Source organism: Toxorhynchites rutilus, chromosome 3 (assembly GCF_029784135.1).
Source record: "Toxorhynchites rutilus septentrionalis strain SRP chromosome 3, ASM2978413v1, whole genome shotgun sequence".
In the NCBI taxonomy this organism is placed as follows: domain Eukaryota; kingdom Metazoa; phylum Arthropoda; class Insecta; order Diptera; family Culicidae; genus Toxorhynchites; species Toxorhynchites rutilus.
Window position 1 is genome coordinate 107,434,021 of NC_073746.1, and position 24,343 is coordinate 107,458,363.

The 24,343-nt window shown below is 38.3% G+C and overlaps 2 protein-coding genes across 2 annotated transcripts; one reads left to right on the forward strand and one right to left on the reverse strand.

The window, feature by feature from the left end:
* Positions 1-13,386: 13,386 nt before the first annotated feature.
* On the reverse strand, positions 13,387-14,076 carry LOC129773398 (polyadenylate-binding protein 2-like). The gene has a single exon (XM_055776995.1). It carries the CDS (start codon positions 14,074-14,076, stop codon positions 13,387-13,389), a length of 690 nt encoding a protein of 229 aa, XP_055632970.1.
* A 3,317-nt stretch (positions 14,077-17,393) lies between these two features.
* LOC129779879 (polyadenylate-binding protein 2-like) lies at positions 17,394-18,074 on the forward strand. Its single transcript, XM_055787623.1, has one exon. It carries the CDS (start codon positions 17,394-17,396, stop codon positions 18,072-18,074), a length of 681 nt encoding a protein of 226 aa, XP_055643598.1.
* The last annotated feature ends 6,269 nt before the right edge of the window (positions 18,075-24,343 follow it).

The window sequence follows — 24,343 nt, forward strand, 5'->3', positions numbered from 1 at the left end:
AGAATTGAGTTCATCAAAATGTGTTAATTTAATGGTTTAGCAATGTAAATCTGATACAAAAGATGTGCAAGCATGATGTTTACAATATTTGTAAGTGTTATAATCCAGAAAAGGTCTGAATACGTGCGAAATAATCATCTAGTGATCGATTAAAAGTTAGCTAGAATGAGGGGCGCATTGACACCATTAGATCGTATATTTTATAATCCTTTAAAACATGCGATTCCGTAAAAATATACTATAAAACTACAGTAAATCATGAAAAAGACAATTTTATTTATATGTTTTGAAACATTCGAGTACTTGATTTGATAAAAGTGTGCTGAATTAGAGCATTCAAAAAAGTGGACAAACCATGATCATATTTTCGACTGGACAAACCAAAATCATTTACCTTAATCAGGGTGGTCTTATAGAAGTTGGACAGAGTGTAGCATGAACATAGCAAGCATTTTGATTGTCAGAAAATGTAAGTTTTTTTTATTTTTTTTGGTTCTAAGGTTTTTTCCGCTGATTAAACAAACTTTTCGTGTATTGTGCAGTAAAGTTCGGTTCGCCTACAGAAGCAATTTGATGCAGCGAAACAGTAAGTTTGATAACAATAAATGAATTAATTGCATTTTAATTTTTGCTTGTGTTGTGGGGTGAATTGGTCCTACAGGTTTGAAGCTTTTCTTTGGTCTAATTGATTCCAGATGCCGCTGAATTACAAAAAAAAAATGATGGACAGACAACGTTGGAAGAAGGAGAAGCTTGAAAGAGCAACGCAGGTCATCAAGAACGGATTCTCTTTGACCAAGCATCGAAATTGTTTGAAAATGCTCGAACAACTGTGAATAGATTCATGCAGAATTCGTAATGGTCTCAATGCAACTTCTCTGGTCTGGAATTTGTCTTGGCAAAACTCTGGTATCGATTCCACTGTAACTGATTGTAATATTATCCTAAAATACTTTACATAAACAAAAGTATTTTTTTTTTATGAAACACACACTGGACCAAATCACCCCGCATCAAATTTTAATGTCCGAAAATCATCTCTTTTATATTATGATATATTTGGTAATTTGAAGCTTGATATAATCATTAAACATTATTGATTGAGAGAAAATAAGTGTAGCTCAGTGTACATGTGACATTTTTTATTCAGACCGTATTGGTTTAGGGATATTGCGCGATTTGCTTAGGGGGCCCAAATTCCCCCCATTCTCCCTGTAGGTTCGACATGTAATGAGCAGTGTTGCCATATTTAAATCTGTACCAGAGGGGTTAAAATTCTTTCCTATATGTACTTTTTCTTCCAAAAATCTGTACTAAAAATATGTACCATCGAAAATATTCGTTGTAGAGAAAAATCCATTTTATTAGCATAAAAAATACTAATTTATTTACTATAAATACCACATTTACATTTCATTCGTCATTCGTGTGTTTGATGATACTTATACATAGTTTTTCAGAACTTCGATTGCATAATATCACTTAATAAAAGTTTCGAGCTGCCGCACCAAGCGATACTGCGGCGTAAAAGTCATCATGTTCCTTAATGTAGCTTTGTTCAAATGTAAGAAATTTCACCCGCGGAAAAAATCTGTACAAATCTGTACTTTTTGACGAAAATCTGTACTCAGAATCTGTACCAAAAATAACGAAAAAATCTGTACCTACCCAGATAAATCTATACGTGTGGCAACACTGGTAATGAGTTAGAGGAAAAGAAGAATAAAAACTTTCTGCACCGAAACCGTTCATGACGGGTTTGGTTTGCTTGTTCGTGTATTATGAAGTGCAAACCGAAGCAGAGTTGTCTCGTTCTGTTTTGTGTCATGATTTGTAACATGTAAAAGCAAAAGAATGCCACCGTGGAAAATGATTTCTGTAAGATCATATTTGAACAAACGAAAGCGAATTATTCAGTGGAACGGTCAATCAGCAAACACTGATCCCGACCAAATCTGTTCACTTGTTCTACACGTAAATATGAAAATAGTTATGAACTTTCCCAACGACGCTTTAAATATCGATTGCGAGTCACTCGCATGTTGAAGATGTTCATTCAAAAACAGTTTATTCAAAGTAATGAAAAGAAATAAATATGTTTTTCTTCATACTGAAAATACGATAGAAATTGAAAAAAAATTATAGGAGGTTGTGGTCAAGACATGACCGCATTGTTGACGTAGAACTACGCTGTAGTTTGATTGAAGTTGATTGTTTATAACTTCGGATATTATTTTATAATGCTACGAAAATTTTGAAATAACCATTCTACCAGGTCGCCCTGAAATGTTTTTTTTTTTATTGTAGAATCATTTCACGATAATTGTTTGATGAATCATTCTTGTGCTCGCAGAACAATACATGCTCGAGATAAGCGCAGCTGTCTTCCTTAGTGAAAAAAGTTTTACTACAAGCGAAACCAAATCAAAAACAAAATTCAAGAACAACATTTACTTTTTTTTGGTGACACTTATTTGGTGACTCAATAAGCGAATTAAATTCTATCTGCACGCGAACCCAAATAAATCAATGACTTATTATAACTTATTGAATAACTTGGTATTCCCCAAATAATTTTTTGGTGCACAACCTTAACACCTGCTTCGCGATAGCGTCAGTTCAATGCATGGATACAATGTCAATGGCAACAACGAAGCCTTTATGATGATAGAAAACAAACAATGTTAACTGTTTGGAACAAGGCTGAATATTTGCCTCAGCAGAGATTTATTAGTAATACCCTAGCGTAAATAATTCCCTCCCGCTATCTCCCCTTCTTGTTTATATTTATCATTATAAATGAGGTTTCAGCGTAGCGAATATGCACTATTTTTACGTACGGGTTATGAAACACGCACGTACGCACGTATATCCATAAATCGATGACTTGAAGCAACTAAATATACACACAATTATCTCTGTTTTGCGCTCTTCTCAACAGAATCCATTTCTGTTTGTATTGCCAGTCTAGATTAGCGTAGCTGTCATCCTTTGTGAAGAGGGTTTTCCTTCCGTCATGCGAAACCAAATCACTGATAAAATTCCAGAACATTTATTTTCTTGGTGAGCTGACGATAGCCTAGCTTGATGATTCCCCACGCAATTGTGTATCTCAAAACATTAATGCAATGGCGTCAGTTTGATGCAATGATTGCAATGCCAGAGATATCAGCGAGTGAGTAATTTGGTCGCGTCCACAGCTCGGTCCGAAACGAAGACATATGATGGCGCATAACAAGGAAGAACAAGCGATGTTATTCTTTTGGTATCTAGAACGATACTGAAAGTTTGCCTTTCCTTCCTTTCCTTGTTGAATTTAAGAGACTTTAAACTTCTTCAGTTCATTCGCCTCTAGCCTTCAAAAAGGCCCTTGGGAAAGTCTACTCTTTACTCATATTACTCCTCCACCCCCATTGCCTTGAGCAAACCATTCGATCCCTCGCTGTCCAGCTCGCCCAGCAACGGTGTTGTCCAGTCGGTGTCCTCACAAAGAATGAAGTTTGTCTCAGCAAGATCCACTGTTTATACTCTAGGCAAATATTCCCCTTCGTTCTTCTTCTTTTCCTTTGTTCACGGAGACTTTACATCTTACGATTTTCCCTTCGTTGTTCGTTATTGACAGCTCTGTTCGGGAAACCACACAAATGGACAGAACAAATGTATGAAGAAATGGAATGCTTCCAATTTTCATCAATTTAAACCATATACAGACTATGGGATTGCAATGTATAGCATATCAAAATCGTAGTGAATTTCCGATTCGTTTGGTATGTAAATTGCCAGAATCCGTTCACGGCAAAAATAGTTATTAACATTAACTTTATTTCATAAAAACGTGATCTATTTTCTGATTTGACACCCTTAATGAAAGACGTAATTCTACGTCAAAATACGAGACAATCAAAAATGGTCGAAAACGGTACTGTCCCGTTCAATACGGTACCTTTGGTCAGCATACGAAGACCTGAAGCTACCGCGCATTCTCTGCTGATACGCCCCATGTCCCATAAAAGTAAAGTAGCACAGATTTTACGTTGGAATTAAAGTTCCGGATTCTGGTGTGGTGACTGATGTGATTTGACCTCCATGTCTTACTCAGACTCGCAAAAGCATCCCTTGTTGATCCGCACGCATATATTGATGTTGGTCCCGCCATCTGACACAATCTGGCTACCGAAATATAGGAAACGCTCGACCCTCTCCGCTGCTTGCCCAAATACTGTAAATCTGGAAGACGTGACCGTGTTAACATCCAAAGCTTTCGTCTTGCTGACATTAATTTTCAGGCCAGCCGCGGCAGAGCATGCGCCCAGGTAGTCAAGTTTACTCTGCATATCAGAGCGCCGCGTCGATATTAGTGCAATGTCATCAAATGTCATCAAAATCGTTGAGGTGCTCCATCCTTAATAAGCTTCCAAAGGAGTCCACGGTTCGATTCACGGTCGATTGTGCCCACCATGATTTCATCAATGACGATAAGGAATAGGAGTGGTGAAAGTAAATAACCTTGCCTAACACCAGCCGCTACCCGGGTTGGGTCAGACAAGACCTCATTGTGTAAGACGCAAAGGCCTCATGCTGCGCTGATACTAGGTTGACTAGTTCATCGGGAGCTCCCTTGCATCTCACTGCGCTCCAGAGGTTATGGTTCAGGCGGTCGAAAGCTTTATCATAACCGATGAACACCAGGTAAAGGAACTCCTGGAATTCATTGATCTGCTCAATAATGATGCGCAGCGTAGAAATGGGGTCGTTACAGGTTCTTTCAGCTCGCCTGTTGCCTTCGGAGCATCGCATCGGTCTTCTCCTCGACCCGGTTGAGGATTACCTTGCAAAGGACTTTAAGAATTACGTACAGCAGCATGATGCTATCTTTCGCAATGACTGTGTGTTGACGCAGGCAATGACTCTCTGTTGACGCGGGAAATGCGTCTCGCTGGAGACGACTCACGCTGGGGTGTTGGTAACTGGTTGTTCGCGAGCACATGGAGCAACTGCTCGAAGTGTTCGACCCAACGTTTCAGCTGATCAATGGGGTCGATTATCAACTGACCAGATATTTGCTCCGTTTAGGAATCATGATACATCGTAGAGGAGCCGGAGGTTACCGGTTGCTGCGACTGTCTCCCCTTCGTTAGCAAAAGAGTCCCGGCGACACGAGTGCTTTACTTCAAAGTCGAGGGCATGATACCGACGAAGGGCTTTATCTTTTCCTCTCCAGGTTCCACGATTTTTCAAAAAGAAAAAGTCATTGCCAGTGATATACGATAGCAATACCAAGGCATGGATGGCCTTAATGCTTTTTGAGAAATGAATTATGCAACTTGACGAAAAAAAATCCAAATAAAATAAAAAGATAGTAATTCTAGAATTATGTGTAATGGTAATGTATCATACTATTATCTGACGAATTTCATGCCAACTCGTCTCAGGAGTTGGCAGCACCATTTCAGATAGTAGTGAAACGTTGTGGGTGTAAAAACATGGGCTCTTTAAGCAACTTTGCATACTTGAAATATTCGAAAAACAATTAGACTACTTTTTGGAAAAAGCTAAATTTTTTTTTCTTAATTTTTTACAAAAAAAATATAACTTCAAAACTATGATACCTACCAATTTCTTGTCAAAGAATGAAATGTAGAAAATTGTTTCAATTTGCACCAAAAATAACCAAAAAAATTTTGGAAAAAAATTTCACTGACAAAAAAGTTATTTTAAAAATTAAAATTCATTTTTTTCAAAAACGTATTTTTTTAAAAATTTTCGAAAAAAGTTGAAAAACCCCAAAATTAAAAAAAAACTTCAGACCTGCAAAATGTTAGTCACAGAATGGAATGTAGGAAATTACTTAGATTTTCATTAAAAATTATCAAAGAATTTTTTAGAAAAATAAAATATTTTGAAAATTAAAATTCATTTTTCTCGAAAACATATGCTTTTAAAATTGAACTGAAGCAAAATAGTTGAGAGTCTGTCCGTTTACACTGCTGAAAAGCACGATATCACTTCTAGGTGGAGTAATTCAATTTTTTCATCATTTAACGAACATTTGTGATGAGATCAGACCTTGGTTGAATGATATTATTCCTCTCGCGATCGATAAACCTCTACGCTTCATGTATTACAAACCTGTCCATATTACTAAAAAAATGTTGTATTTTTCGGTCTGTTTTATTTTCAGATTTCCATGAAAAACACTTTTTTTTGTGAAATACTAGGCCAATTAGGTACTGGTCAATTGATGCAAGAAACTGCATCAAAGTTTTGGGAAACATGAATTTCCAAAGATATAATTGAAGTTCTTCTTAACATGTCAGTTTTACCCCCACCTCCCATACACGATATCACAAGTTCTACTGAACCAATTATTGTCGGATTTATATGGATACAATTTGCAGGCATCTATCTATCTCATATCCTCTAAAAACGATAGTTTTTGACTTGTCCGAAGTTCATGCGATAACCAGAAGGGCTGGAATCGTATACGCCATGCCACAACTTTTTTTTTGAACCCTCTCACTTCATCAGCTCTTAACTATTCTAGTTATGAATATTGACGTGGGACTACGTCTAACCGGAATATATGGAGGGTAAAATGAAAACCTAAACACAGAACATGCAGGAAAAAATGAAAGATTTCGAATGCTTATAGCTCGAACATTTCGTACTCGACAGGAGAGATGTTTGCATCACTTGATAGGGAATATTTCTACGCATCTATCGCAACTAACAAAATGTTGTTTTTCATTAGATAAACAATTGAATAACTGTAAAATATTAGGCGTTATCTCAACGCCCTAACTGCATCGTTTTGATTGGCCCGATTTACGGTTTCCCTAACACAACCATCAAAACCAAGCAGCCTTGGGGAAATCGGCATTGCAAATACATGAAAGTAGGGGGACTTTTGTTCTCATCGAAAAATGTTCCCTAACACAGACTTTAAAACCAAGCAGCGAAATCGGCATTGCAAGCACACGAAAGAGCCTAGAGGCGAGTGAACTGAAAAGTTTAAACCCTCTTAAAGCCAAAAAGAAGAAAAAGAACACACGAAAGTAGGGGGAGCTTTTGTTCCCACCGAAATGTGTTCCCTAATAGAGATTTCTAAACCAAGGTGCCTGGAGAAATCGGTATTTCAAATTCATGCAAGTCGGGGGTATTTTTGTTCCGACTGGAATGTGTTTCCCTAACACAGACTTCAAATCCATGAAGCGTGGGGAAAACGGCATTGCGAATTCATACAAATCGGGGGTATTTTTGTTCCGATTGAAATGTGTTTCCCTAACACAGACTTTTCTGGGGTTTCTGGGGAAATCGGCTCTGCAAATAAATGCAAACTGCGAGTACTTTTGTCCTCGCTTGCCTTTGTGCAGAATGGAATATGTCTGTCCTAACATGATCTTCTAAACTTAGGAACCTGGGAAAATCGTGCAGCCACTAGAAGCGAATGAACTTCCCAGTTTCAAGCAAATTCGAGATTCGAGAAGTATGTACACTTTTGGGATGTAAACTTCAGAGGGAAATGTAAAATAAAATAATCGTTTGATAATTTTTTTTTTGTCTTTATTGGAAAGATTTTCAGCCTTAGGCTGGTTCATCAAACGTTTGATAATTCTTCCGTACATATATTTTGTTCTAGTCATCATACCAAACGTAAAAGGTCCGTCATTAAATTTACTTGTAACGAAGAACAATCAATCACAATAAATGAATTGACTTTACACGGCATTTGTTCATTCTTTTCACTCACAGAGCAAATATATTGAACTCAATTGAATTTGGAAACTGTTTCATTCAATCAAGAATTTAATCAATACAAACGAATGATTGCTAAGCTAATGTAGTTCCACGTGAACCTTGCGGTTATATCATAGATATAACCCACTCATTTTTTTTTTCTCTGTAACGTTTTTGTTTTATTGTTAAAAGATAGATGAACAAATAATTATATAATGGATAGTAAAAATATTCTTCGTTTTATTTTTACGGAGCACGAAAAAACTTCCGAGATTTGTGTATCTACACTAGAATACCTCCTTAATAAAAAAAACTTTTGTACCAAACGTGTTATTCTATCTAGTCCCGCTACTTATGACGCACCCGTTAATAAGTTCTACATTAATTATTAAATAATTTCTCTCAAAAAAAAAATGCGAGAAAAAACACGTGTCCGGAATTAAAAGCAAAAGTGTCCGGATTTCAAATCATGATTAAAAAAGTGTCCGAATTTAAAATCACGACACGATGAAACAAATTTTAAATTTTGAACAAATATAACATGATTTTGTGGAATTCTGTGATTCATAACTTAGATGAAGGCCTTCTAATGATAAAGGAACGCTAATTTTTCATACTATGATATGTAAATATTAGGCTGTCAAAAAAGTCCTGCGGTATTTTTTTTGAATTTTCATTTGTTCATAAAATTAGTTACAATCATCTGTTTTAAGTCAAATATGCGCCGTTTTGTTCGATGACTTGTTCCCAACGAGATGCCAACTTCATAATACCCCTGTTCTAGAAGCTCGCTTCCTTATTGGCAAAAAACTCGGATAGCCAATTTTCACAGGCCTCTTTTGTGGCTAACTTCTGACTACCTAGCTCGTTCGCCATGGACAAAAACAGGTGGTAGTCACTTGGTGCAAGGTCCGGACTATACGGCGGATGCAAATGAACCTCCCATCCGAACTCCCGGAGCTTCTGGCGCGTCACCAAAGAAGTGTGTGGCCTGGCGTTGTCCTGATGGAAGACAATGCGGCCTCTGTTTATCAAAGATGGCCTCTTCTTCATGAGTGCTACCTTCAAGCGGTCCAGTTGTTGGCAGTACAGGTCCGAATTGAGCGTTTGGCCATAGGAAAGCAGCTCATAATAGATTATTCCTTGACAATCCCACCAAACACACAGCACAACCTTCCTGGCCGTTAATGAGGGCTTGGCCACCGTCTGAGCCGCTTCAGCGGGCTTCGACCACGACCGTTTGCGCTTCACGTTGTCGTAAGTGACCCACTTTTCATCGCCAGTCATCATTCGCTCCAGAAACGGGTCGATTTTGTTGCGATTCAGCAGCGATTCACATGCGTCGATACGGTCAAAGATGTTTTTTTTGCGTCAACGTGTGTACATCGAGATTCTTTGTGAATCCAAGCTTCTTCAAATGGTTCATAACGGTTTGATGACTTATCCCCAGCTCTTGGCCGATGCTACGGCTGCTACTATGCCGGTCTTTCTCGGTTAATTCAGCGATTTTGTCGCAATTTTCGACGACAGGCCTTCCGGAGCGTGGCGCATCTTCGACGACCTCTACACCAGAACGAAAACGTTGAAACCATCGTTTTGCGGTGAAATGGAAACTGTATCGGGTCCATAAACTGCACACATTTTATTGGCAGCTTGAGATGCATTTTTGCCTTTGTCATAGTAGCACTGTAAAATATGTCGGATTTTCTTTTTATTTTGCTCCATATTTGCGACACTATAACTCACGAACGACTCAACCAAACAAAACACTGTCAAAGACTATATTATAGCGCGCAAAAATACCTTTCCAACAAGCTATAGTATGACTCGATACAATGAATACAACTAGAACTACGCGCTTACAACGACACCTCGCGGAAATACCGCAGGACTTTTTTGACAGTCTAATATTTTTTAATAGTTGAAGTTATTATCGTAAGCGCTGAGGCGTCCGGATTTCGATACATTACTATATACTAGGGTGCCAATGAATGTGTGGGAAAAAATCGACCCTAAAATTTCAAAATGCTACCCTATACAAAACTTTCACCACCTCGAAAAAACATCCTATCAAGCTTTAAAAGAGGTTTGATCTCAGCTACGTTCATTATTATCGACAAATCCAAATGAGCTTCAGCTAGCTTCATTTGGCAATCCTTCAATCAATAATTACGAGAACAAAATCCAATTTTTTGCAAGTGAAATTTTTTTTTTCATAACAACTAGTGATTTTAGAAGGAAGGGGAAAAATGGTTCTTCGGACCACTCTAAAATGGAAATGTGCACCCTAATGAAAAAATAAAAAAAATACGCGTCTAATATTTTTTCGATAAAGTATCAATGTACCACTTTTCACGAAAATCTTAGAACCACTATATCGGTTTGACTTGGAATGGCTGTATATTGAGATGCTCTCTTACGGACGTTTCTTCGTATATTTTCAACTTTGCATATTGCTTTCTGACCAAACTTTGGGATGATCTAGACTTCTTTGCAGAAACATTTTTTGCTGTATTAATTTCATGAATCAAATCCAGCATATCGCCTCAATTAAGTGAAATGAAAAAAAAACGCTGAAAGCTAACGACTAGAAGACCTAACTCCTTTCATAGTTTCATGTAACGAACGGAATTAAATATAAGAGTTTACAATAGTAATGTCAGTTATGCACCAATTATTGCGACCACCTACAAGCTAGACTGGGAAGCTTCCTTAACTTCCATGACAATTGTAGCGACAAGAACAGACACGGAAGTCATCGACCTATTACCTTTTCGTTGAAAATTCATTAAATCACGCTCCCACACTTCACAGTTACATCAACCGCTACCGTGACGAATCACCAATTCATTATTCTGAATTAAAGTAACGATCAACTACTTCCTCGAACGACCAGAACCAAAGTTAAGAATGGGTTAAAATTTATCAACCATCAGATATTTTGCGTAGAGCTCGGAAGATAGAAATGAGCATCAAAAGCTCAGATTTCCGTTTGCCATTCGTGAAGAGGAGAAACTTTGTTCATCTGCTGCCGGGCCTGGCATTTCATGGAAGCGACATCCGAGAATTGTGACTGCTAAGTTCCAGCTAGCGGTGGCGCTGCCGGTGCCAGTTGATTTAGTGGAAAACTGTTTGAAACCACCAAATCGCGAAGCGAGCATCAGAAAACACAAATGGAAAGTATTTCTTCTACACTCCTGCGGATTTCATTTTGCGAGTTGGAACGACTTTTTTTCCGCGAAATATGATCGAAACGGGTGTAAAAAACGTGACCCGCAGCTTCTCTCTACATTCGTGAATCAAGCGCAAATTTGCGTCACTTTCGAGACCGGGACCATCCCTGTGAGGAATTAAAGTTTCCCTATCTGGACTGGGAAAAAGTTTCCATTTTCGTTCTTAATAGGTGGAAAAATATTTTCACAACTATTAAAACATTTACACTGGACTATTCCTAATCCACACCTGAGATCGGCTGCGGCTCGCCGAAACTGGTCAGAACAAAACTTTCGCTCTGTCATTTCTGCCTCTGTATCTCTGTTTGCATTTATAATTCCGTTATATCAAAGCCCTTCCAAGAACTATCTTGCATACAGTGCGCTTCCCAGTGGGATCACGAAATTGTGAAATACCTTCCGGAAAGTTTACCTTGAATTCACAAAATCGCACGTAGTATAAATGAAGCCACAATTTGCACCCGAAAATGAATTCCACCCAACCAAATCAGTCCCCTCCCCCTCCCCATGCATGTGCTCCAGCATTTACACAGGCAGGGCAGATCGTCTTGTGGAGTATCCTCTGTCGGAACTATCCGGGCAAAAAGCCACCTCAAAGGGGACACGACCGAATGTCTTTAGGGAGCGCGAAGAAGCACTTCGCTAAATTAATTAGAATCAAACCCAAATGGGAACCGATCGAAACAAATCAAACAAACACACAGCTGCTAATTTTGTTTTCTATTGTAGCTATTAACACATTCGCCTTCGGAGCAGTTTTCCTAGGTTCCTAGGAACGGCAACTCCCACTCAATTTTAGTGATATAACGGTTGTAATAAACCAGGTTCACATCTGGCGGAACTTCGCGTTTGTGCCTAGCGCGTGGAAGGGAGGGGGGTGGCTCGGAACGAGAAAGGAGGGTATATGTTTTCCGGTGGCGTTGTCTGGTTGTTTGCCATCATTGATAATTGAGAACGTAAACTTTCCTAATTAACCAAGGAAGCCATCCCGAAGACCTGCCTGCCGCTGGAGACGTGAGCAAATAGACACACACACAGAGCGAGAATGACTCCAACGATCTTACAACGCCCATTGAAAGGGCGGAGACTTTCTACGAACGGCGTTGAAATGAGTTGGATATGATTGGAGTTAAGAAGTAGAGTTATTTCGAGCCCATATCCAAGGGAAGAAATGTGCTTCATTAACCAGATACGAGCATTTCTGCTTTTTTCCAGTTTTGTTCAACAGAACAAATAAAACAACATGAATTGCTACCTAATCTTGTTTTATTTATAACTAGCTGACCCGGCAAACTTCGTCTCGCCCAAAATTTGTTTTTTGTTATCAATACCTTCAAACATTCACGTTTTCTTACTACGAGCAAGTTCATGGGTCCAAGTGCAGAACTGTTCATTGATTGATCTTCTGATCGACTCCGTTTAATTTTGTATGACAACTCCCCCTTAGAATGTGGGGGCGGGGGGTGGAGTGCCTAACCACCGTAAAAACATTTATTGCACCCTAAAACCTCCGCATGCCAAATTTGGTTTCATTTGCTTGATTTATTCTCTAGTTATGAGGGAATTTGTGTTTCATTTGTATGGCAGTCCCACCTAAGAGAGGGGGAGGAGTATCCAACCACCATAGAATCATTTATTGCACTCAAAAACCTTCACATACAAAATTTGGTTCCATTTGCTTGATTAATTCTCGAGTAATGTAGAAATTTGAGTTTCATTCATTCACATTTATTGCATCCTAAAATCTTCATATGCCAAATTTGGTTTCATTTGTTTGATTAATTCTCGAGTAATGCAGAAATTTGTGTTTCATTTGTATGGCAGCCCCCCCCCCCCCTTAGAGAAGGGGGAGAGGTCTCAAACTATCACGAAAACCTTCCCCGGCCCTAAAACCCCTACATACCTATTTTCATGTTGATCGGTTCAGTAGTTTCCGAGTCCATAAGAATCAGACAGAAAGACAGACAGACAGACAGACAGACAGACAGACAGACAGACAAACAGACAGACAGACAGACAGAAATCCATTTTTATATATATAGATGTTCTGAAATATTTTTACTTTAATTTGTTTTTCCTTCGAACGATTATTCTTTCCCAATTTTATTAGAACGTGTTCGAGCTCTCTATAAACGCAATACAAGATTCCGCTTGAGATTCTTAAATATTCATAAACCTTCCAATAAATCCTGGATTCCAAAAACATATAATTTGAGAAATTCGAATACTAAAATTAATTAATTGAAAGATAGAATATGTGTTTATAATGTTTTTTTTTGTTTTTTTATATATTTTCTTACATTCTTCACTAAATAATAATATAATTAAATCCAGTGAATCGAAGTCTTCAGTTGGTGAAAACAAAAATGTACGCGAATGGTACAATTAATGCCCACTGACGACCTTATAACTACTTCTAATACGGAGCAAAGAACGTCGCTCTCCCGCGGTACCCACCACGAGCAGGTCTACGTGTTGCACCACGATATCCACCGTGACTGCACCCTCTTGCGATTCCAAACGACCGTCGTCCTCGTGATCCCCGAGGGAACCGATTCGTTGTACTCATTCCCGGTCGATTGGTACGTTTAGCATTCACTTTAATCTGCCGTCCACGAAAGAGGCTATCATTCATGGCAAGCGCCGTTTCAACCGAGTCCTTCTCACCAAACTCAATGTAGGCATAACCCTTCGGCTGACCGCCAACTTTATGACACATGATGTTCACACGATAGATAGGGCCACATCCGGTAAAGTGTTTTTCAAGTTCTTCCGCCGTGGCGCCGTAGTCTACATTCCCAACGTAGATCGAGCGACCATCGATCTCTGCCTTCTCTTCCGCTGTCAGAATGGGTGGTACCCATTTGTCAGAACTCGGTACACCATTAGAGGTATCTCCTTCGCTCATTTGTACAGCGAGTTCTGATTGCAGCTGTTTCAGTTTCTCTACCTCGTCTTCCATCTCCTTGACATGTGCTTTCAATGCAGGATCCGCCAGCTCGTCGGAGTCAGTGAGCAGATCATCATCCGATAGTAAATTCAAGTTGTCAGGACTCACGACATCGCTTCCTAAAGATGAATCGAATTGTGGACTTTTATCTGCCATTCTTGAATATCTTTAACCAAGCAATCGAGTCCTCTTAAGTAATTTATTTGAACGGGTTCCTTCAGCTCTTTCGAAGTTTTTGAAATGGATGATGTATTACAACTGGCACATTCTGCTATTTGAACACAATTTTATATTGATGTATGTTTTCCTAAACCTACCGAAGAGATTGTATACCTGTTGAATCGGTATCAGTCAGCATGTACCGTAGCATAAGGGTAGCAAAACTATGAATTAGTTTAGTTTGATGGCAAATATACAGGGTTTTCCAACTTTAAATTCCGAAAGTAAATTAAAATAAAACACACTTAGAATTCGAATTTCGATGAAACCTTTATTTCAAATTAAAGTTTGGTTTATACCATTATGTGTGAAATACAACATCATTCAAGTGTCCACCTAGGGCTTCCTCGCACACCTTGATCCGGAACAGGTAATTTTCGATGACTTTTCGGTACATATGGGGCGGTATCTCGGTCATAACTTCACGAATGTTGTCTTTCAAATGTTCAAGAGTTTGCGGAGAGTTGGCATAGACACGGTCTTCCGCATAACCCCACAAAAAAAAGTCTAGCGGGTTCAAATCGCATGATCTGGACGGCCAATTGGCATCACCAAAACGCGAAATTATGCGTCCCTCAAATTTCGTTCGCAATATGGCCATGTTCGATCGTGTTGTGTGGCACGTGGCGCCGTCCTGCTGAAACCACATGTCATCTGTATCCATATCTTCATTTTGTGGCAAAAAAAAATTGGTTAACATGCGGCCATAGCGCTCACCATTCACAGTAACCGTCTCGCCGTCCTCATTTTCAAACAAATACGGCCCGATGACTCCACCAGACCATAATGCGCACCAAACAGTGACTTTTGGCGGATGCAATGGCCTCTCAACAATCACGTGTGGATTTTTCCCATATACGGAAATTTTGGGTGTTCACATAGCCACCGCGCTCGAAATGTGCCTCATCGCTGAAGAAAAATTGATGCGAAAATTCAGCATTTTGCTGCTGTTGTTCGTTCACCCAATCGACGTATGCCCGACGCATTCCATGGTCACCACGCTCTAACTTTTGTACCAGTTGGACTTTATATGGATGTAGGTACAAGTCCAAATGCAAAATTCGCCACAATGATGTGTTTGACAAGCCCCATTGCTGAGCACGCCGTGGAATCGAAACATTCGGGTCATCCTCCACACTGGCAGCAACAGCAGCAATATTTTCGACCGAACGCACATTACGATGATGCACAGGTTTCACAATATCCGCTACGCATCCAGTTTGTTCGAATGTACGCACTACATTAGCGATTGTGTGCTCTGTAGGCCGTCCATGACGACCAAAATCCGTCCGTAATGCTCGAAAAACATTTGCCGGTTTTTCACCATTTTTATAGTATAATTTAACAAAATTAACACGTTGTGCGATGCTAAAACGATCCATATTGTAAAATGGCAGTCATTCAACTAACGATATGACGCTTTGGTTGACAGCTATGTCAAACGGTTGTCAGCGCAGGGCTGTATACTTTCGGGAGCCCGAAATGGAAAACCCTGTATATCCTGACTACATACTTTTGGCTGTAACTTTCCGAAGAACTCAGATATCGAAAACGCCATTAGGCACAACCTTTCTGAGGGCATAAAGCTTCCCTAAAATGCAAAAAAAACAAAAATTCGATTTTTTCGACCTTCCAGACCGGGTTCCCAGTTAAGTGAACATAGTCAGAAATTGAGCACTGACTAACGTATATATGCGTTTGAGCAGCAATTCGGGTGTGTTCAATGACCTAAAACAACATAACACAGTATAAATTTTTTATAACATGGACAGAAGATTTCTTCTTTATATACCTTCTGTATTGTTTCGTGATTCGATGAATGTCAGTAACAGTTTTTAAACGAAGTATTTGACTTCATTGACTGATTTTAAGAAAACTCAAACAACTCCAGCTTACGTCAGTTTTTAATAAAAATACGCGAGAGTAAATTCACATTTTTATATGGATTTGTAGATAATGTGAATGGAATTCGGAAGAAATCAATACGTTTCCCGGACAATGTTGAAGAAAGTCTGAGAGTTATAAACAAATGGGTACAATTTTTTTATCAATGAAAAACGCAAAATTTTACGTAAACGTAAAAAGATAAACAAACTTGAAATGAAGTTTAAGGGACAAAATTTAATTTTCTTGTTTTTTTTTTCAAACACTGAAGGAATGTCCACGTGGACAACAAGGGGAGGGGTATAGGGAATGTCCACGCTTGTCCACAAAGGGGGAGGGGGTGTCTGAAATCATGCTTTTTTTGTCCACGTGGTATGTGGACAACCCCTCAGTAGGAATAAGAAATGTTACAACGCTGTTCGTCATAAATTTGCATGACATACAAAACACCGAAAAAAAGCTTATATTTGTTTTGAAAACCATTTAGTCAGAAGAAAGCTGCATTGTGTTTGCTTGTCTTTAATCGGTTTTTTAAATGCTCGAAAAGTCTTATTATCAGCGGCCAAAGTTGCATTGAATTTTTATTTGTTGTATTTTCATAAAGCAGAACGAGGATTTTGGCGCTAAAATAGTTAAATGGCAATAAAATTTTGAAAACTTCAGTAGGTAGTAGGTATGATTTCGTAATTACGAATTCACTTGAACTTTGAATGGTTTTTTTTAAACTATATTATCCAAGTTTGATGCATCTATAACTCGAAAACAAATCAACCAATTGATTTTTTTTTTTATAAATTGATTGCATGTCTTGCGAATGTCTCACTGAAATTGAAATGTTGGAGTCATGTATAGTCATTTATAAAACAAACATATTTTCAAAACTTCAAAATAGTGCATGTATCAGTTTTCTTTTGAAAATCTTATAAATCCTTGTCGGAATCAAATACAACCAGTTGAGTTACTCTAACTTTAGTTGTTTATTCGGCACTTGTGTATGTCACTCTGATTTGTTTCGAAAAATCTAATTATGTTGAAAATGTATCACAAGCCACATTCTTCAAATCAATACGATTCACTTCAAATCTGAAATCTAAAATCGGTAAATAGTGTTTAACGTTATAGCTACCCTCAAACCAAAGGAAGATTGATTAATCTTATTGCTACCCGAAGGCACAGGTCAACTGATTCTATTTTGAACAACGTAGGTTAATAAATTCAGGGGTAAGTTTAGCCGTATATATAATTGTGTTCGAATAGTTACGTACATCAGTTGTACCTCATCATATATCCTATCGATTTCGAAAGTATACAAGAAATTCTCTAGCGTGCATTAGGTCGAGCTCACCAATTTGGTTAAACGAATTTACAGAATGGCAGATGAAATCCTACAACACGACTCTTCTATTGGCAGCAACCTTTCGAACAGCGAAGAAACACGAATGCTAGGAGAAGATGATTTTCTCACTGAAGCTGACGAGCAGCTCGATCCTGCGTTGAAAGCACGTGTCAAGGAGATGGAAGACGAGGTAGAAAAGCTGAAACAGCTGCAATCAGAGCTCGCTGTACAAATGAACGATGTAGATGATGCACCGAGTACCTCTAAATGGGTACCACCCATTCTGACAGCGGAAGAGAAGGCAGAGATCGATGGTCGCTCGATCTACGTTGGGAATGTAGACTACGGGGCCACAGCGGAAGAACTTCAAAAACACTTTACCGGATGTGGCCCTATCTATCGCGTGAACATCATGTGTCATAAAGCGGGTGGTCAGCCGAAAGGTTATGCCTACATTGAGTTCGGTGAGAAGGATTCGGTTGAAACTGCGCTTGCCATGAATGATAGCCTTTTCCGTGGACGGCAGATAAAAGTGAATGCCAAGCGTACCAATCGACCTGGAATGAGTACAACCAATCGGTTCCCTCGGGGATCACGGGGACGACGATCCTTTGGAATCACACGGGGTTGCAGATATGGAGGATATCGAGGGGCAACACGCAGACCCGCTCGTGGTGGGTACCGTGGGAGAGCGTCATTCTTTGCTCCGTATTAGGAGTATTTAATTGTATGTTCACCACCAATAGCAACAACGAATTCGACTTACGAGTACATTTTTTGACAATTCGTTCCACCTACTGAAACCTATCGATTCTCAGGATTTGAAATTAGTATTTTGTTTATGAAAAGAAAACAATTTTTTTAAAATACAAAAAATATGAAACATCATATAAGTAGTTTGACTTAATGAAACAATGCATTTTACTTTCCTCCTTTCTGGACAATGTTAAATATAAAGGTATAAAAAAATCAGTAAGCGAAACAACAACAAAAAAAGTATTTGTGTACGACTAGTTTTATAGATAAAAGTATAACTGAATGCAATTGTATTCTAATTTAAATTAAGACTATCCCGATCCTTATACTATTGACAATATATTAGGCTGTCAAAAAAGTCCTGCGGTATTTTTTTGAATTTTTATTTGTTCATAAAATTAGTTACAATCATCTGTTTTAAGTCAAATATGCGCCGTTTTGTTCGATGACTTGTTCCCAACGAGATGCCAACTTCATAATACCCCTGTTATAGAAGCTCGCTTCCTTATTGGCAAAAAACTCGGATAGCCAATTTTCACAGGCCTCTTTTGTGGCTAACTTCTGACTACCTAGCTCGTTCGCCATGGACAAAAACAGGTGGTAGTCACTTGGTGCAAGGTCCGGACTATACGGAGGATGCAAAAGAACCTCCCATCCGAGCTCCCGGAGCTTCTGGCGCGTCACCAAAGAAGTGTGTGGCCTGGCGTTGTCCTGATGGAAGACAATGCGGCCTCTGTTTATCAAAGATGGCCTCTTCTTCATGAGTGCTACCTTCAAGCGGTCCAGTTGTTGGCAGTACATGTCCGAATTGAGCGTTTGGCCATAGGGAAGCAGCTCATAATAGATTATTCCTTGACAATCCCACCAAAAACACAGCAGAACCTTCCTGGCCGTTAATGAGGGCTTGGCCACCGTCTGAGCCGCTTCAGCGGGCTTCGACCACGACCGTTTGCGCTTCACGTTGTCGTAAGTGACCAACTTTTTATCGCCAGTCACCATCCGCTTCAGAAACGGGTCGATTTTGTTGCGATTCAGCAGCGATTCACATGCGTCGATACGGTCAAAGATGTTTTTTTGCGTCAACGTGTGTGGCACCCATACATCGAGCTTCTTTGTGAATCCAAGCTTCTTCAAATGGTTAATAACGGTTTGATGACTTATCCCCAGCTCTTGGCCGATGCTACGGCTGCTACTATGCCGGTCTTTCTCGGCTAATTCAGCGATTTTGTCGCAATTTTCGACGACAGGCCTTCCGGAGCGTGGCGCATCTTCGACGACCTCTACACCAGAACGAAAACGTTGAAACCATCGTTGTGCGGTGGAAATGGAAACTGTATCGGGTCCATAAACTGCACAAATTTTATTGGCAGCTTGAGATGCATTTTTGCCTTTGTCATAGTAGCACTGTAAAATATGTCGGATTTTCTCTTTATTTTGCTCCATATTTGCGACACTATAACTCACGAACGACTTAACCAAACGAAACACTGTCAAGGACTATATTATAGCGCGCAAAAATACCTTTCCAACAAGCTATAGTATGACTCGATACAATGAATACAACTAGAACTACGCGCTTACAACGACACCTCGCGGAAATACTGCAGCCAATATCAAAATTGTTTGGCATAGATATTTATATCTTGAGACCGTCTCCTTCAAGAAAATATTGGAACGAATAGTCATCAGTCAGCTATTTTTATCATACAAGTATGTTTTGCTAAAATAATATGTTAAGTACATTCAACTGAACAAATCACCAATGGGTCGTGTGCGTGATGATTTTACACACACCTTCTATCCCAAAATATACTGAGCTGTATATAAAAAATCACGCCCCGGCCAAGAGAATATGATCCGCGAGTCGAGATGTGCTGCAAATTTAGCTGTCATTGCCAAACCTCTCAAACTACTCGGTGAGGTCAAGGCCGGTCTATGGAACAAGGTGCGCTCATTTGCTAACTTAGAAAAGAATCCATGTTTAATATTATTTCATAACTTGCGAGAAAACCTATTACTCTATTACATAGAATACATATTCGATACAGTAAAAGTAAAAAAAGTAAAAAAGTAAAATGTTTGAATTTCATCCTGAAAATGCATTATTTTTTTTATTAGGGTGCCCATTTCCATTTTGGGGTGGTCCGACAAATCAATTTTTTCCACTTTTCCCAAAAATGACTTTTTTCAAAAATTCATAACTTTTGAACTACTGAACTGATTTAGATTATCGACATATCAAATTGAAGCCAATGAGCTAGCCTTCTATTATATGATATTTAACTTGCAATTTATTCTCGTGATTATTGATTGTAGTTGTTTATCATTGTTTTGATGGTTTTGGACTAGGGGGTGCTATATTTTCTTATATTTTTTCTTGAAGGCTGAGGATATTTCACATAACATATCCAAAAATCAGAGACATGATTTTGTTCGTTTTTAAGTTAGGATTTTTCAAATTTAATCGGAAAAATGAAAAAAATAAAAATACGGGTCTTATAATTTCCAATCAGGTTCTCCACCAGATTTAGAACAACCTCACTACAATACTGGGGAATTAACCCCATCACAACCACTACAATCAGACTTATTGAAACACTCATCAGCAGCCTCATCATCAGTCATTAAAGCAAACAGAAGAAAGCAAGTCCGATGAGCAACATCATTGTCTGAAGTGAACCAGAGAAACATCAACGGAATAGTCTGCAAAACGTTCTGATCGAAATCGAAAAATTCCAAGTCGATATGTACAAAATGTTTCTGATTCCAGGTTATATTCGTAGTAAGGGATAGATGTAGAGTTGAGCAGTAATAGAATGAGTGGAGTGAAGCTGTAAGTGAAATATTAGTAAGACAATCCTTTGCCCTTTCGTGAGAGTTACATTTTTTTTTCTTCTCTTATTAGTGAATTTCAACACATTTTGGCTGGTTCGTCACTTTTACTTCCATTTTTGGAAGAATGTCGGTAGTGAGAATGGAACTCGTGACCTTGAGCGTGAGAGGTATGGATGTTACCACTACGCCAGATCGCCTCCACAAGTGAGAGTTACAGCTCAATATGTACTGTGAACGTGAACAAGAATGCATTGCCCGGCTCTAACAAATCAGAGATAAATGCACGCTCGCGAACACGACCGTCAGATGAACCTTTACATATTCTCTCTTTCTATCGAACGTACACAGAAGAACGATGAAAATATGCTATTTTCATTCTTATGATTAGTTATGATTGCGAATGCATAACTATCATTTAATTCCGACTAATTTGATAAATGATCAATTAATGTCATTTCCCTGCCAATGATATGAATGCTTTTTCTCTCTTTATTCTGCTTTCGAGCGTAGCTGTACACATACATCCACATCCTTACACATCCATAGACGATGGATGGTACTTACACGGATTGCTCATACCAAAGCAACCGTGAAACTCTCCCCTATCAATTACGAATGTGTTGAATGAACGTTTTAAACGGTGAGCATTCTCCGTGAACACTGTTTTTTAATTAAAAATGTCGAGATGTCATATGACATTTTTAGTTCGACGATCGATTGAATGTTCATTTTATGATGTACATTAATGACACAGCACATACGTCTCCATAAATAGTCATACGATGGTAACTTCTAATAAGACTGGAAAGAACTTTTGGATGAGTGATAACGCTTTTGCAGTTTTTTCTTCTGGTGATTTTTACCATTCATATTCCCCAGACTGAAGAAGGAGCTAAAAAGAGATGAAACTGCTTGCAAAACCAGCACTTGCTTACCGAATTTTTTACAAAAATTTGCGATGTGGACTTCTATTCATTGCTTCACAACGTGAAATTGTGCCTAAGGCCACGATGATACTGCCTGCAGCTTCTTACGAAAATATGACAGCACGCATCGTATGCGATAGTGAGAAGTAAACAACCACCTTGAATTGTATTGTTGTGGTTACATTGCTTCCCCCTTGCTTCGTTCGAATTCGCCTGCTTCTATCGAACAAAATTGTTTGTTTCTCTTCGTTAGCTATCGTGCAAGGGGCTGTCCACATACCACGTGGACAGAAAAAGCACGATTTTGGACTCCCCCCTCCCCCTCCGTGGACAAGCGTGGACATTTTCATACCCCATACCCCTGTTGTCCACGTGGACATTTTTCTTTATTTTATTAGAATAATTCAGGAAATAACTGAATTGCGCATAAATTAAATTTGAATTCCATTTAAGTTTATTTTGTTTCGAATTTTACTTGCTGAACCCTGTGGATCATTGATGTTTTATGACAGAGAAATGAGTAATAAAATAAAGCAAATATTCCATATGAGTCTTATTTTAAAATACTTGTAATATTATACTTTGTTTTTCTATTATCTTCGAAGATATAAAGGCTATCTGGTTTGTCAACACGGAAACGCGCAATATCCAGTTGAACAATCCGCATCCGAATAAAAATAACAAAATTCCAAGGATTGATCTTGAGCAAAGCTAATCGAATAAAAATAAATGGAGTTAAAATCATTATCAGATACAATTTAAGCTCACGGTCTTTAAACACATGCAAAGAATGTTGTTGCTATCACATAGTATACATATTCAATACTAGAAAGTTAATTCACTTTCACAGCTTTATTTCGGAAGTGTGTTTATTTCATCTGGAAATCTTAAAGCTTCTTGAGGCGTTGGCAGGAGCAAATGGCTCGTATGTTTTGTTATAATAGGAGCTCCATCAGAGCTCGAGTTTTTGAAGCGCACAAAAACGAACAGAACAATTTTATATGCATAGATTATTTTTCTATGAATTAAAAGGAATTTCAAAAAAAGAAAAGATAAAATAGGAAGCCTGCACTGATATCTATAGATCTTCTCTTGACAAAGGATTGAGGAGTAAAGGACCGAATTTTTCAGCGATTTCGGAACGCCTGTATCTTTGTAATAAATGATGACATTAAGATAAAAAAAAATACAGCATTTTCAATCTACAAATTTGTAGTGTGTAGTGTGTGATGTGTATATGTGTTGTAGACAAAATACACTGCAAGGAAAAATAAAGCGTTTATGGTTTGTTTTCAAAGTTTCTCTAGATTTTGAAAATACATTCTTAAAAGCAATCCAATCAACATGATTATTTCGCTTCCATTTGATTCTTAGAGAGTTTCAGTAGAACTATTTACTACAGAGGTATTTTATATCGAATGAAAAATTATCCTTTGATTTCGAATTAAGAACATTTCATGAAATAATGAACGCACAGCAAATCGATGGTCAAATCTTCGCATCCCAATCTTGGAAATATTTAATGCATGGTCCAGTTGTTGCTCTGGCGAATGCATTATTTTATATCAGAGTTACAGCGTTTCAAAGGTCACTCAAAACTTTCGTTGTCGCATTTTGCTCCTCTTTTTTTGTCGAGTGTAGTTCTTTGCCTACTTCGGAATACGATCGCCACAGGGAAAGTCGGTTCATTTACACAATCAATTCACTTTTAGTCATCAGCGCAATATAAACCTTTTCCGCAATAGTTCGGGGAATTTTCAAAGGGTACTAATACCTACTAATAATTATTTTCAATATCTATTTATTTTTATTATTTTTCAACTGCCTATTGACCTTTCTGCATTGAGTGTCTAGATAGCTTCCAAAATGATCGTGGGGAAACTACATCAGAAAATTCACGACGATAATTGTTTACTAACCTTGCACGAGAAATTATTTGTATTGCTTTTTAGTTTTCCTCCGCTTAAATCCTTATCAAAACATCACTAACGTCACATTTTACCAGAGAGCAATTCAACGCCAAATTAACCCTCCGCTGCCACAATCCTCCCCATTTTATGAAAACTTTGTTAATTTTTTTCAAAAAATAGCCAGAAACCTGTTGTCAGATTGAAACATTTCTCTTGAGAAATCTATTAACCTTCTATTATTTTTTTATAAATGTTTAAACTATTGAGAAAACTTTCTCATAAATTGAATAAAATAATGAAAACTATTATATCTGTTTAAAATATTATTATGTATATAGGTTGTTAGGTAGCTGATCCGGAATATTCTAGGAGATAAGGGATCATAAAAAATCTTTCACGCTTATGATCAAATCTTAACTACGAAAGAATTATTGAACTCTTCCTTGAGGCCGTTTTTTTTCCTTAAACTGACTTTAATTCGAAAAATGCGCTATTTTGCACGATTGAATTACTTTGATTTGAGGAAATTTTGCATATAATTCTGTTGTGAACACATT

Bases quoted from the DNA above. Each gene is read 5' to 3' on its own strand.
- LOC129773398 (XM_055776995.1), bottom strand. From the start codon at position 14,076: ATGGCAGATAAAAGTCCACAATTCGATTCATCTTTAGGAAGCGATGTC.
- LOC129779879 (XM_055787623.1), top strand. From the start codon at position 17,394: ATGGCAGATGAAATCCTACAACACGACTCTTCTATTGGCAGCAACCTT.